Here is a 15,105-nt window from a genome sequence, read left to right as displayed (position 1 = left end):
TGTTAGATGTCCTTCACATTTAACATGGGCTTCAATTGGAATTCCATAGAGCATATTATCAAGCCCATTATCGCCGTCTTAGTGGCAGTTTTCTGCCGCAAAAGCGGCGATAATTTTATCGCCTGGCTTGTTAATATGCTCCTTAATCCTGCTTTTAAAGCCTGTGTCCCCAACAATTTCCCCTTCCCACCTGGTAGTAGAAAGTCCCAATTGACCAGCCACTGCCCCTTGTCTTTCCCATATTTACACCTAATATGACTATGAACCCTTTTAAAAAAAAAAAATCCCATGCACAAAGATTCTACCAAGGCTTGCGTGTGTCGTACTTCCGGATCCCAGGCCTAAGCCAGGTGTGCTCCTGGTTTACTTCTGAAATTCACGAGAAAGCGAGGGTCACTACAAGAATAGGCCACGCCCTCTCATACCGCAACGTCTGTGATTTGGGCCAAAATATATTTCTGTGGCTTACACTTGTAGGCCTACTTGCTTACTCCTGAATTGCAGGAGAAAACCATGAGTGTGTCAGGATTACTCCTGGCTTACTCCTGTAATTTAAGATACGCACGCTCGGCAGTAAACCCCGCGCATAGGAGTGGACCTCTTAGCCGTAGATCTGTGCTTGTCCTCTCGCATTAGCATGTATGAGTATTTGAAGTTGTATTACTCCTGTACTACTGCACCTCTTCGTAAATGCCTTTCACGAATTGCCCAAAATGTACGTTTAAAACTGAGCACCTCCTATTCAAGAAATGGAGCGTGACTCCTCTGATGCTGTATGTAGTATATTCCCCAGTACGGAATGTATCAGTAGGCAGGGACAATGGGCCAGTTCTTCCACATCTAATAACCTGCAGAGAAAATCTTACAATGGCTGGTGTAAAAATAAAAGCCTCAGCGACCATGTTGTATCTGGAAGGCAGTTTAAAGTCAGGGCCAAAAGAAACTTTTAAACAGGTGAGAGTTGAAAATAAAGCGAGCATAGGGAAAACTGAAGAGTTGCAACAGTTTTGTTTAGAGATAATTGTAACTTTTTCTATTTCTCACGACCTCGACTTCATTTAAACGGAGCAGACCAGTATCAGAATAGTTATGTGTGCAGAATTGACTTTTCCCGGCTACTCTTCGGTATACGGAGGCAAGATGTGTTTTATATTTAATCTCACAGACATCACTACAAAGTGGCTTAGCGGTGTTTAATGCTAGAGTGAGTGTTCTAAGGAGGAGCGACCGTCTCGTTAATCATATTTCACTCCCAGCTGTAATGCTGCACGCGGCGGCTTTACCCACAGTGCCTTGGCATCCAGATTTCACATTGTCTGCGAGAATGCGCACTCAAGCCAACTTTCCACAAACGCTCCCACTGCCTCCTCTTCCCAGGAGCTAAGTCATTAGGAGATAAAATTCACCTTGTCTGCTATTGCATGAAACAGACGACAGATTTCTTCACATGAGGAATTCCACAAACCAATTCCAGGTTTAAAGGCTCAGTTGTTAGGACACTCTATACAATCGTTAATAACAAATTACATTTATGCAGAGGGCGGATTTTCAATTTGTTTTCATTCCTAAAAGCTGTGAGCGACTGTTACCAATATAATAACGCTCAGGTTATCGACTCTAGATGGATAATACGCAGAGGTGACCCTGTCACCATTCGAACTTGTGACACACAGTTCACATCATATGTCAGCAGCAGGCACTTAGATCGCAGAGCTATCTTGTGGTTTTATAGTAAGTAGTAAGAATTCCAAATTGTCAGTGGCACCTGTAATATGATTTTGTAATCTTCATTATGTAAGATATTCCCATATAGAGAAATACTTCCACCCCTTTGATGTGTTTGAATCGGTTCTCGTTCAGGTAAGGCATGGTTTGTTCGTGGTTTCACGCAGACCACAGCATTTTGCATGTTATAATTGTTCTGATGTTGTGCTCATATTCTAACAGCGTGGTCAGTACAGGCCACCGCGATTACATAAATATTCACCAAGGGGCAGATTTATAATAACTGGCGCATCCCTGCATATCAGCAGGGATGCGCCAGTTATTTTGCGCCCCAGCTCCGCCATCATGAATGCGCCGCATTTATAATGCGGCGCACCATGGGGCAAAAACGGCACAGATGCGTCACGCATCTGTGCCGTAAAAGTGGTGCATTGCTGGAGTTGCGTCACAAGCGCGACGCAGCTCCAGCAATGCTCTGGGGGGCCCTATCTGCACAATGCTGCGTCAATCCTTACGCCTGCTTCAAGCAGGCGCAGGGTTTTGACGCAGCATGGGCTCAAAAGTGACTGAGTGAAATCTTGTAGATTTCACTCAGCCACTTTTAGGAGGCGTTCCTGCGCCGGAACGCCCCCACCTGCCCTGGAACGCCTACATGTGGCGCAGGGCTTTACAACGTGACGCATCTCCCAGATGCGTCACATTGTAAATACCCCACACCATGGCGCAGGATTTGCGCCGCTGCTGCGTCACAAAAGTGACGCAACGGCGGCGCAAAAGTGGCGCAAGTGCAACATAAATCTGCCCCCAAGTCTGTAAATACGTCGCCAATTCTGGCGCATGTGCATTCCTTCTTTTAGTTTCCTGCTCCTATGTCCTATTGGTCCAAATAAAGAGATGGCGGCACTTGAATGCGTAAGAACTGTCGTTGTCCATGCTATATTACGCTTTTTCTGAAAGTGAGACACTCAATTTCAGAAGATTCTTCTGCCACTTTTAAAAGCACCTTTAAATCAGTACGGACATATCCACCCTACCTAAGGGGCATATTATCAAGCCAGGCGATAAAATTATCGCCACTATAGCGGCAGAAAACTGCCGCTAAAACGGCGATAATTGGGCTTGATAATATGCTCTATGGAATTCCAATTGAAGCCCATGTTAGATGTGAAAGACATCTAACCTGAGCTTCAATTGGAATTCCATAGAGCATATTATCAAGCCCATTATCGCCGTTTTAGCGGCAGTTTTCTGCCGCTAAAACAGCGATAATTTTATCGCCTGGTTTAATAATATGCCCCAAAGTTACAAAGAAATGTTTGCATTAATATACAGCCACATTTGACCTCTTTCATATAATGTTAGATCACGTCTATGCAACCGCACTGTCCTGTCATGTTTGTTATGACATAAACATAATTCATTACGTCACCTATCACGGCAGTGCGTCTGACTGACGTAAGGATGCCGTGAAGTTTGAGTTCATTTCGCTAGGTCAGTTGTACTGACATAGTGACAGTAAAGGCGAACACAGACATTCATTCATTCATTTATTCATTCATTCACCCTGCTGATATAGTGGTACGGAGGGACACGCCGTGCCCATCCCATAAATCGCCCTAGTTAGATGATTCATGGGGAGGAGAAACCTACACCTGCCCACCGGAACCTGTTTTTGGGTGCTGTTTTGGCTAACCCCAATTTTTTGTTAAAAGGATAAAGCAGCGTGGCAGAAAGTGCCTAGGGCTGGCCTGCCATTGGCTCGACAGGAACGGAGTAAAAAATGTACAGTGCAGGAAATTCCTCAGATTAGAGTCTGGAGCTGAATTCCCTGGGTTCCACACATCCTGCTTTTTGAGACTATGGGCCTCATTACAATGTCGGTCGGAGTTGCCTCTGACCGACACCGTCTTAGTGCGTGAACCGCTGGCCATAGGTCGGCCGTTCTGCATGCTGAATTAGGATGTGACGCGCATATGGTGTGGTCACAAACTCCCATTTCTCTATGGGAGCTTGTGTGCCAGGCGGAAACCGCCCGCAGCCCAGGCCCCCATTGAGAAATGGCAATTTTGTGAAAATCCCTGCACAGTGTGTCAGGCACTGTGAGGTGCAGAGATTTTAAGGGGAGCACCATAAGTTCATCCCCAGGGCCACATCCGGAGAGCCAGTTAGGAAGAGGGCACTGCTAGGGGCCCTAAGGTCGCTTTTCGACAGCCTTTACATGATGGATAGGCCGACATGGAAAGGCTGTCGGAAACTGACATCATATTCCCAACTGTGGAAACACCGCCCTTAAGAGCTTATGAGCCCATTCTGACTGGCTGACAGGCTCCTTGAGCCCGTCAGAACCAAGTCGGTTTGCTCGGCCGGTTTACACTCCGACCACCAACATTGTAATTATGCGGTTGAAGTGTAAACCTTCCATGTTGGTCAGAAAGCCTCCGACCAGCGGTGGGAGGCTTTCTGACTGACATTGTAATAAGGCCCAAAGCCTTCTACTCTCCTTTTGGGTAGAATCAGTGCTTTAAATAGGCTTGGACTTTCCGGTACTGAATATCGGCACTTTTTTTTATTTTGAAACGGAGAGAGACATAATACTTTTAATTTGAGAGTACTGGCACTTCTCAGAAACAAGCAGGTACTCTGGCACTTCTATTTTTCCATTTCAAGCACTGGGTAGAATGAACAAGACCATGCGCCAGCCATGCCTGAGAATATCCAGGGTTGGACTAGGACAGAAAATAGGCCTAGGCACCAAAATAAAGGTTGCCACCATTAGTGAATTAGAAAGCTAAAAAAGTGCCCCCAGTTTGTTGGGGCAGTTTTGAACTTGTAAAGACACACTGTATAAGTGTTTAGCAAGGTATGGCAGACTGAATAAGTTTGAGTTTGCTGCAGGCATAGTTTATTTGAATAGCAGGGAAATCAACAGTAAAAACCTGCCAAGCACACCATAAACAAGGCCCACAAACAGTCAAAAAACTTGCCCACACACTGACCTGTCAGACCAGCCCTCAGGCACGGTTTGATCACCCTAAAGGCCAGCACGACCCTTACAATATCTCCGTTTGGCAAAGAACTTTACAACTAATAACATACAGTACTTGACGGTGCCGCACACCCTCTGTACAGCTCCTCAATGCAATGTGAGAGATTGCTTGCGTCGTACACCACGGGGCATATCTACAAGGAAGTGCCGCTGCATGGCACCGCAAGCCCTTTGTTTGCGCCACGCTGCGACACTTACGAAGCACAGGGATGTGACATATTTACAAGAATATGTTGCTTCTCTGTGCTTACCCCTGCGCTGGCGCACAAACTGCAGCCATGCACTGGCGCAGGCACCCTTGCACCAAGGTGCAAGCTTGCCTGCGTCGTGGTGAGATTGTTTTTGAGCATGAAGGGACACCTTCCTGCACAAAAACAATCACTACAGGCATCTTCCTCTTTCAATGTGTGCTGTAGAATGCATCATGTATTGAAACAGGAAAAAACGAGGAGAAATTAAAACATTTCTCCTCGTTGCGCCTCGCTACGTCACCTCTTGGGTGGCGTAGCATTCAGACGCATCTCCAGATTTACGATTTCTCATAAATCTAGAGATGTGTCTTGTTCCATGGGTGTTACGTGGGAACACCCACAACAACACCCATGGAATGCCCCTTCAACGCAAAGTGCTGCGTGTGAAGGGGCCGTATTTACAAGGAGAGGAAAAGTCACGCAGGGTGACTTTTCCTCTCCTTGTAAATATGGAGGAGCCCCCTTGCTACCAGTACGTCACGAAAAGTGAAGTACTGGTGGCGCAGGGGGCTTGTAAATCTGCCTCCGGTCTTTACCAACTCTGGGGCAGATCTACAAGGAAGTGCCGCTGCGTGGCACTGCAAGCCCTTTGGCTGCGCCACGCTGCAGCACTTCCGAAGCACAGGGATGCAACATATTTACTAGAATATGTCGCATCTGTGTGCTTCCCCCAGTGCTGGTGCACAAACTGCAGCCATGCGCTAGTGCAGGCACCCTTACACCATGGTGCAAGGATGCCTGCGTCATGGGGAGATTGTTTTTGAGCAGGAACGGGCACCTTCCGGCACAAAAACAATCACTACAGGCATTTTCCTCTTTCAATGCGTGCTGTAGAATGCAGCATGCATTGAAAGAGAAAAAAACGAGGAGAAATTAAGAGAAATTAAAACATTTCTACTCGTTGTGCCTCGCTACGCCACCTCTAGGGTGGCATAGCATTCAGACGCATCTCCAGATTTACGATTTCTCGTAAATCTGGAGATGTGTCTTGTTCCATGGGTGTTGCGTGGGAACACCCACAGCAACACCCATGGATCGCCCCTTCAACGCATAGTGCTGCGTGTGGAGGGGCCGTATTTACAAGGGGAGGAAAAGCCACGCAGGGTGACTTTTCCTGTCCTTGTAAATATGGAGGAGCCCCCTGCGCCACCAGTGCCTCACGAAAAGTGACGTACTGGTGGTGCAGGGGGCTTGTAAATCTGCCCCTCTGTCTCTTTCGAAGCGGCCTTTAAATATGCCACAGCACATTCCAGTTGAGCACACTATCTCTGGTCCATACAGGCACTGAAACAACAGTACTGCAGCTTCCTTCGCCTGCACAGGCTCGTCGCCTCCCTAGGAGTGCAGGGGGCTCTGGGCAGATAGACAGCACCGCAGCTTCCTTCGCCTGCACAGGCTCGTCGCCTCCCTAGGAGTGCAGGCCAGTGGGCTCTGTGGAGCTAGACAGTACTGCAGCTTCCTTCGCCTGCACAGGCTTGTCGCCTCCCTAGGAGTGCAGGGTGCTCTGTGCAGATAGACAGCACTGCAGCTTCCTTTGCCTGCACAGGCTCGTCGCCTCCCTAGGAGTGCAGGGGGCTCTGTGCAGATAGACAGCACTGCAGCTTCCTTCGCCTGCACAGGCTCGTGGCCTCCCTAGGAGTGCAGGGGGCTCTGGGCAGATAGACAGCACTGAAGCTTCCTTCACCTGAACAGGCTCGTCGCCTCCCTAGGAGTGCAGGGGGCTCTGGGCAGATAGACAGCACTGCAGCTTCCTTCACCTGCACAGGCTCGTCGCCTCCCTAGGAGTGCAGGCCAGTGGGCTCTGTGGAGCTAGACAGCACTGCAGCTTCCTTCGCCTGCACAGGCTCGTCGCCTCCCTAGGAGTGCAGGGGGCTCTGTGCAGATAGACAGCACTGCAGCTTCCTTCGCCTGCACAGGCTCGTGGCCTCCCTAGGAGTGCAGGGAGCTCTGGGCAGATAGACAGCACTGCAGCTTCCTTCGCCTGCACAGGCCGTCGCCTCCCTAGGAGTGCAGGGGGCTCTGGGCAGATAGACAGCACTGCAGCTTCCTTCACCTGCACAGGCTCGTCGCCTCCCTAGGAGTGCAGGCCAGTGGGCTCTGTGGAGCTAGACAGCACTGCAGCTTCCTTCGCCTGCACAGGCTCGTCGCCTCCCTAGGAGTGCAGGGGGCTCTGTGCAGATAGACAGCACTGCAGCTTCCTTTGCCTGCACAGGCTCGTCGCCTCCCTAGGAGTGCAGGGGGCTCTGGGCAGATAGACAGCACTGCAGCTTCCTTCGCCTGAACAGGCTCGTCGCCTCCCTAGGAGTGCAGGGGGCTCTGGGCAGATAGACAGCACTGCAGCTTCCTTTGCCTGCACAGGCTCGTCGCCTCCCTAGGAGTGCAGTGGCCTCTGTGCAGACAGCACCGCAGCTTCCTTCGCCTGCACAGGCTCGTCGCCTCCCTAGGAGTGCAGGCCAGGGGGCTCTGTGGAGCTAGACAGCACTGCAGCTTCCTTCGCCTGCACAGGCGTGTCGCCTCTATAGGAATGCAGGGGGCTCTGTGCAGATAGACAGCACTGCAGCTTCCTTCGCCTGCACAGGCTCGTGGCCTCCCTAGGAGTGCAGGGGGCTCTGGGCAGATAGACAGCACTGAAGCTTCCTTCGCCTGAACAGGCTCGTCGCCTCCCTAGGAGTGCAGGGGGCTCTGGGCAGATAGACAGCACTGCAGCTTCCTTCGCCTGCACAGGCTCGTCGCCTCCCTAGGAGTGCAGGGGGCTCTGGGCAGATAGACAGCACTGCAGCTTCCTTCGCCTGCACAGGTTCGTCGCCTCCCTAGGAGTGCAGTGGCCTCTGTGCAGACAGCACCGCAGCTTCCTTCGCCTGCACAGGCTCGTCGCCTCCCTAGGAGTGCAGGCCAGGGGGCTCTGTGGAGCTAGACAGCACTGCAGCTTCCTTCGCCTGCACAAGCGTGTCGCCTCTCTAGGTCTGCAGGGGGCTTTGGAAGGAGCCGGAATCTGCAACGCCTTTTCTGGGTCTATGCACAGTTTATGCATTAAAGAAGAAGAAATGAAACCCATAAAATAAATCATCACCCCTTCCTCTCCCAACGTGGCACTTCAATTATTTTTCCAAGAGCTTCTGGCAAGATAATTGAGGGGCTGGAAAAAAGCTTGATCCCACTTGCAATAAAATGTCATTCACTGGCTGGGGAAACCTGAGCGGACTCGACTGGAAGGATGGGTATGGTTCCCATGCAGAAAATTAATGAAATGGGTATTGTGGTAGGCATCTAGAAGTAAATGTTGATGTTGATTTTAACGACGTATATGTATAAGTACAGACACACACGTGCACGAATCCATGTACACATGTGCACACATCCATGCACATATAAACAGGCAGACATGCATGCTCACACACACAGACACACACAAGCACACACATGCATAGGTGCATATGCACGCAGGCTCACAAGAAAACACACAAATATCCAGACACACACACATACACGCATCCACACGTGAAAATGCACGGACATAGTCACTGCCAGACATGCATGCATACACACAATCAGAGCTGCATATGCAAGCAGGATCGCACAAGCACACACACGCATGCACATACTGTCAGACATGCATGCACCCACACAAACACACACACGTGCGCACACACAATCACAGATGCATGTGCATGCTGGCTCACAAACCAGCACACAGACACATCCAGACACACTCATGCATGTTTACACAAATGTATACACACAGAGACACAAGCATGCGGGCACACGCATATACACACGCACAGAAGTGTGCCTCTGTTTTCTGTGTGTATGCACGGTATAACTTAAAGTTATATATTTAGCAATTTCGGTCTAAGGCCCATTTAATCACTTGCTAGTAGATGAGATATGGAGGAGAGAGCATTTACAGCTGAAAGACAATGAGACATAGAGCAGTGTTAACAGCGGCTCAAAGGCTAGCATGCCCGATGATTTTTGGAGGGAATAACTTACTTTTTCTGGTGCCAGTTTCCAAAAATGTTTGATGCCAAAACACAAAAGCAGAGACAGCGCCAGCAAGAGACAGACCGACAGTGTCACAATAGTGTATCTACTTGCATTCTTCTTTTTAACTTTTGATGATTCTGCCTAGGTAAGGTAAAATAAAGAAAATGCCACTGTAAGTGCACAGGTTTACCTGCAAAATCCCCTCTAAAGAGAGTGCAAGAAAGAACATAAGATATTTTAAAATTCGCAGGAAGGCATCCATACTCACGTCCTGGAATAAGATGTGTTCCTTGGCTGTTTGTGAATTTTTCTCCATTGTTGCTGCTCCAGTGGTGGTGTCTGACGGCTGCAGAGCTGAGGCAAACAGCAGACCACCGGTTGAGGCAAACAGCAGACCACCGGTTGACGCAGACAGCAGACCACCGGTTGAGGCAGACAGCAGACCACCCGTTGCAGAGGCTCGGATCAGACTGAGCTGGACTTCAGGCACCGTGAGACGAAGCTGCGCTCCATCCTAGCCTCAGGGATCTTTTGTACCCAACTTTTTTATGTTGTGGGAGTTGCTGCAGAAATACCTCTTTTTCGAAACTATAAAATAGCAGACAGATGTCTTTAGTAAAGTGATATTAAATTGCAGGAGTCAGGGTGGTGGACGTACTATTGAAATGTGGTTCGTTTAGTATGTTTAAGTATACTAAGCTCACATTTTTTTCAATTAAATATATGATATTGTTAACAAAATTCGCGTGTACAAGGGGCTATAAACCAGAGGCTCAGTGTGCAATGCTTTTCTTTAAGACTTTGGAGAATAAAGGGTATTTATAAATACATATTCCCACCTCTAACTTATTCAACTGTGATTCTAGTCAAAATGAAGAGGGATAAAATATAAAAGCGCCGATATTAGTTAAACCGTGGGCCAGATCATTAGTAATGGCTGCTTTCATGACGCGATGCAGGCCCAATATCATGCAGCATTGCTCGATGGCAGCCGGGCTGCTGTCCTAACAGACAACGAATAACCCAAAATGAGTGCAGCTTCTAATATTTATTAGGTCTAATGTCTTTTGTCATAAGGGTGTAATGATGGGAGCCCACACAAGATGGTGCCATAATAAGGTAATCTATTAGTCTCTGGCGGGGAGCAACTAGACCCTAATTATGGCGGTGGAGAGAGGGTGAGGGGAATGGGAGGGTTAACACACCAAACACCGGGGCAGATCCAAGTTCAGAACTGTAGGGTGTCCTGTCATTTGTGGGAGACAAGGCTCAATATCAGGAGTCTTTTTTGGCAAATGTATGCGGATTAGTATATTTAAAATCACTCTGGCCCAGTAACATGGGTTTCAGCATCACAAATTGTAACAACCGTTATAGTTGTTTCAATGTTCTTCTAGGAATTTTAGCAGAATAAACAGTTTATGTTGCATTTTAATATACATTGTTTGTTTTCTCCTACTGTGAGCCCTACCTCTCTCATAGGTTAACATTGGGAATTCCTTATTACACGTTTAAGCTGTAATTACTGATTGAAAAGGAATACAGCTGTCATGTTTCATTACATTGGAATGTTAATGATAAATCCTCTTTGCTGGTAAATTCAAATTTATCATTACCCATTTAACAGTGCCACTTTTAGAAAGTTAGCACTTTTCTGCTCTTATCCCTGTGCGCCTGCAGCTTGTTTCTAATACACATCTGGGGTTGATGACAGCTGGACTTTGTGCATTCCGTCTAGGCAACCACACAGAAAGGGAGCTTTGGTGTGACTGAGTGGCCATCGACATCCTCATGGGTCATCATGGGCAGGAAGGGAGGGAGGAGCTGACACTAACACCTAAATAGGTTGTGTCCTGTCCCACGACAACGGGCTGCATACCTCCCTGGAGTGAGTCTGGATCCAGAGCTGGGAGGGAGGACCGTAGTGCACTTCAAATCCACCACCAATTTAAGGTATCACTGGATATCAGAACTGGACTTCTGACCCTAACACTTCAGTACACTACTGGACTTGTGAGGAACTCTGCCAGAAGGAAGAACTGTTGTGCTGCTACAAGGACTGCCACTCTGCTTCCCTGGAAGAGCTGCTTTTCTGCTGTGCTGCCCTGCTGACTGCTACCCTCTTCCCTGACTGAAGACGGACTAGATACATTCACTTGAACCCCAAGTGACTCCAAGGGCATGCCCCCCTGCCCCCTGTTCTACGTCTCATAGACATCAAAGTCTTCAACTCATCCTGTAACAGCACCTGCAAGTCTTGCCCTGCCAAATAGTGCTAGTCCAGTCCTGGGCCCTAATAAGTGCCGCTATACCCAGAACCGATGCATCAATGCCATTGCACCGATTAGAACCAGTTATCGCTCTCAACACTGACATATCACCACTGCTGCAGGGACAGTGGACACTGCATCGCTGATTGCGCAGTGCATCGTCGCCAATTTTTGATGCATTTCCAACTTTGCACATCTCAGCGCCGACGCATCATCTTCAATCCTGTGCTTCGATGATGAGGCATTGCCTTTTGCTTCCCACATCTTGGTTCCGTCGATTACGCATCTAAGGTACTTTTCAGCGGGCCAAGGCTGGATCCTGAATCCGACCCACAGTCCATTGATGTCAGCCTCAACTTTTAGATTTACCCCAGTCTAGTGCAACCAGATAGCCCCAGTTGGCGCTTTAAGCTTTTAAGCACTACAGTTTCATTTAATCTTTAAAAATCCATAACTCCGATTATACTTATTAGATTTTTGATGTTTTGGTCTTGTCTTGGTCATAAAAATATGTTATTTTTCTAAACTGGTTTGGAGTCTTTTATTGGTGTTTTCACTGTGCTACTGTTTGAAGTGTTGCACAAATTCTTTAAAATAAAAAGCTCAAACAGAAGGTGCGCACTCCACGTTTTCCAGGTCAATAGTTTAAACAGTCGTTAGTTGGTGCAAACGAATAAATCCCCCTGAGTAGGGAATTCAAAAGTAGAAACAGCAAGCACGTTCCTGAATAGGAAAATGTCCTTCGTGTTGCACTCGGTCTCAGAGATGCGATCTCTTTTATAGAATTAAACTCCGGTAAATCGAGGTTGATTCAAGCATAAATTCAGGTTTATTAAACCGTTATTCCAACATGATAGAGTCAAAGAATTGTATTCATTCTTATTCAATGCATCATTTGTCCAACTGCCCAATGCATTTCGGGCTTTTTAAGCCCTTCTTCAGGGGAGGTGCTCTAAAAGGATAAGGTATAGGATTCAGTATATACATGAGATTAAAGAGCTAGATTGAAAAAAGAGATGTGCTCAAGCGGTTTCGTTGTGAAGTAAGTGACGGTTATAACGAACGCAATCATGTTTAAAACAGTGTTAATTGGTGCATTCGTAATTAATGGTGGGTGAACACGATTAAAGTTCCAGTGATTTCCGAAGCAGTGACTCGCTGTATATCGAGGTAATTTGAAAAATCCACTTTCTTAACGTGTCAGGACAAAACAATATAACCGTGTGGTTAGGTTTGCCAATAACGTGGGTGAAAGTATAAACTGGACGAAAAGAGGAAGGTTTAAACGATGGTATTGGCTGAGAAATACGAGTGACAAAAAGAGGAATTGCATGCATACAGCGTGAGTATTAAAAGAAACTGTGTGAATTTCAAACGATTACCAAGTGACAAAAGATCAAACTTACGGTTAGTAATGATGGTATACAGATTCTCGTGAAACCGGGAGAATCGTGTCGGAGACGCTCCGATGAGTGTAATGTAATCGTAATCATGTGATATATAAACACGTGATAAAAAAGAAGTGCGGGGAAAATCAGAACTACAAAGAAGACAGACTTGTAGTTCCAAACGTAAAAAGAGGTCAATAAAGTTTGATGAAACTGAGAGGATACAAACAACATAAATAAAGTGGTAAACAACATAAATGAAGAGGTAAATACAGTTAAATCCGGGAAACTGTAAGGGTATAATAAACGTTAAAGTGGAAACGCGAGTAGAACTGAGAAAACAGCGAGTGGAGCTGAGAAACACAGCGTAAGTGAATTGGATGATTCCAACAGTGAGCAAAGGTTCTGGAAATATGAAATTATACATAATCATAATGCTAATTAGAGTATTCAAGGGTATCAAGATTATAATACAGTTGTACATGTGTATGTGGAAAAACTCTGTCAACAGGATAAATGCAAAATTCAACATAGGCATATGGAGTTACACAAGGTAGTAGGGTATCCCGAGCAGGGTGGATGTTCAAATCCCAGATTTGGATGTGTAAGGAAGACCTTATTTACAGAAAACAGCCCAGGTCGTAACGTTCGTTGAGACCTTTTGGATGTGTAGAGTTCAGTTTATGAATCCAAAATATTTCTCTTTGTAATAGATATTTACTATTGTCTCGTCCCCTCAGGTAGGGAATCTGTTCAAGAACAAGAAACCGCAGTTGACAAATGTTGTGCTGATGCTGGTGAAAATGAGTTGCAATTGGTGATTTTGCCTGTTTTGTGCGTATATTGCTTTTATGTTCATTAATCCTTATGCAAATTTTTCTCTCGGTCTTGCCCACATAAACGAGACCGCATGGACATTTCAGCATGTAAATGAGATTCTGGCTGTTACATGTGGCTGTGACCTTGAGTTTAATCGTGTTGCCTTGTGAGGGATGTTGAATGGTGGTACCTTTGATGATGGAGTTGCAATTACCACAATTGAGACATGGTAGAGTGCCTTTGAAGGTACTTGTGGTGGATACATCAGCTTTAGATAGTATTTGTTTGAAGTTGCGTGATCTTTGGTATGCAAATCTAGGCGGTGTTTCAAAGATGTTGTTGAAATCCATTTCCGTGCTTAACATTGGCCAATACCTAAGGATGGTTTTTTTTATATTGAAACTTTGTGTAGAAAATTTTGACACGAATGTCATTCTCTGATCTGAAGTTTTGGGTGGTTTGGGTGAAAGAAGCATTTGTCGAGTGGACTTGTTTGACTTCAAAATGGCGTTATCAAGGACTTTAGTGGGATATTTTCGTTGTTCAAACTTGGAAATGCAGGCCAGTTTGCTTGATTCAAAAAGTTCATTGGTGCTTGAGATCCTTTTCAATCGTAGAAGTTGAGAGTAAGGCAAGTGATTCTTGAGAGATGGTTGGTGGAAACTGTGGAAGTGAAGGAGGTTATTGCGGTCAGTAGGTTTCGTGTAGACCTCGGTGGTGAGGTGTCCTTGGTGGATTGTGACTTTGGTATCTAGGAATGTTAAGGATTCTTTGTTTATGCAGTGAGTGAATTGAATTCGTTGGTCAACTGTATTGAGAGATTCAATTAGTGATTCCAGGTGATTACTTGAACCATTCCATAGGATGAAAATATCATCAATATATCTTTTATAAAGAGTAAGGTGTTGGATCCACTCATGTTTGGATAGTATGTTGTCCAATTCAAAGCGGTTTAAACTCAGGTAAATCGAGGTTGATTCAAGCATGAATTCAGGTTTATTAAACCGTTATTCCAACATGATAGAGTCAAAGAATTGTATTCATTCTTATTCAATGCATCCGTCACGATTCTCCCGGTTTCACGAGAATCTGTATACCATCATTATTAACCGTAAGTTTGATCTTTTGTCACTTGGTAATCGTTTGAAATTCACACAGTTTCTTTTAATACTCACGCTGTATGCATGCAATTCCTCTTTTTGTCACTCGTATTTCTCAGCCAATACCATCGTTTAAACCTTCATCTTTTCGTCCAGTTTATACTTTCACCCACGTTATTGGCAAACCTAACCACACGGTTATATTGTTTTGTCCTGACACGTTAAGAAAGTGGATTTTTCAAATTACCTCGATATACAGCGAGTCACTGCTTCGGAAATCACTGGAACTTTAATCGTGTTCACCCACCAACACTGTTTTAAACATGATTGCGTTCGTTATAACCGTCACTTACTTCACAACGAAACCATTTGAGCACATCTCTTTTTTCAATCTAGCTCTTTAATCTCATGTATATACTGAATCCTATACCTTATCCTTTTAGAGCACCTCCCCTGAAGAAGGGCTTAAAAAGCCCGACATGCATTGGGCAGTTGGACAAATGATGCATTGAATAAGAATGA

At 46.1% G+C, this 15,105-nt stretch overlaps 1 protein-coding gene across 1 annotated transcript in view; it reads right to left on the bottom strand.

Moving 5' to 3' along the window:
- The window catches only part of TNMD (tenomodulin), a 480,685-nt gene extending 471,160 nt beyond the window's left edge, over positions 1-9,525 (bottom strand). Inside the window, exons 1-2 of the mRNA XM_085607759.1 lie at positions 9,275-9,525; positions 9,013-9,147 (exon numbers count right to left, since the gene is read on the bottom strand). Coding sequence (XP_085463885.1) covers positions 9,013-9,147; positions 9,275-9,322 — 183 coding nt within the window. The 5' untranslated portion in view covers positions 9,323-9,525. The remainder of the gene's footprint in view (positions 1-9,012; positions 9,148-9,274) is intronic.
- Between the last annotated feature and the right edge of the window lie 5,580 nt (positions 9,526-15,105).

Source organism: Triturus cristatus, chromosome 5_2 (assembly GCF_964204655.1).
Source record: "Triturus cristatus chromosome 5_2, aTriCri1.1, whole genome shotgun sequence".
Taxonomy (NCBI): Eukaryota; Metazoa; Chordata; class Amphibia; order Caudata; family Salamandridae; genus Triturus; species Triturus cristatus.
The sequence above is the reverse complement of the archived record's forward strand: the minus strand, read 5'-3'. Positions and strand labels throughout refer to the sequence as shown.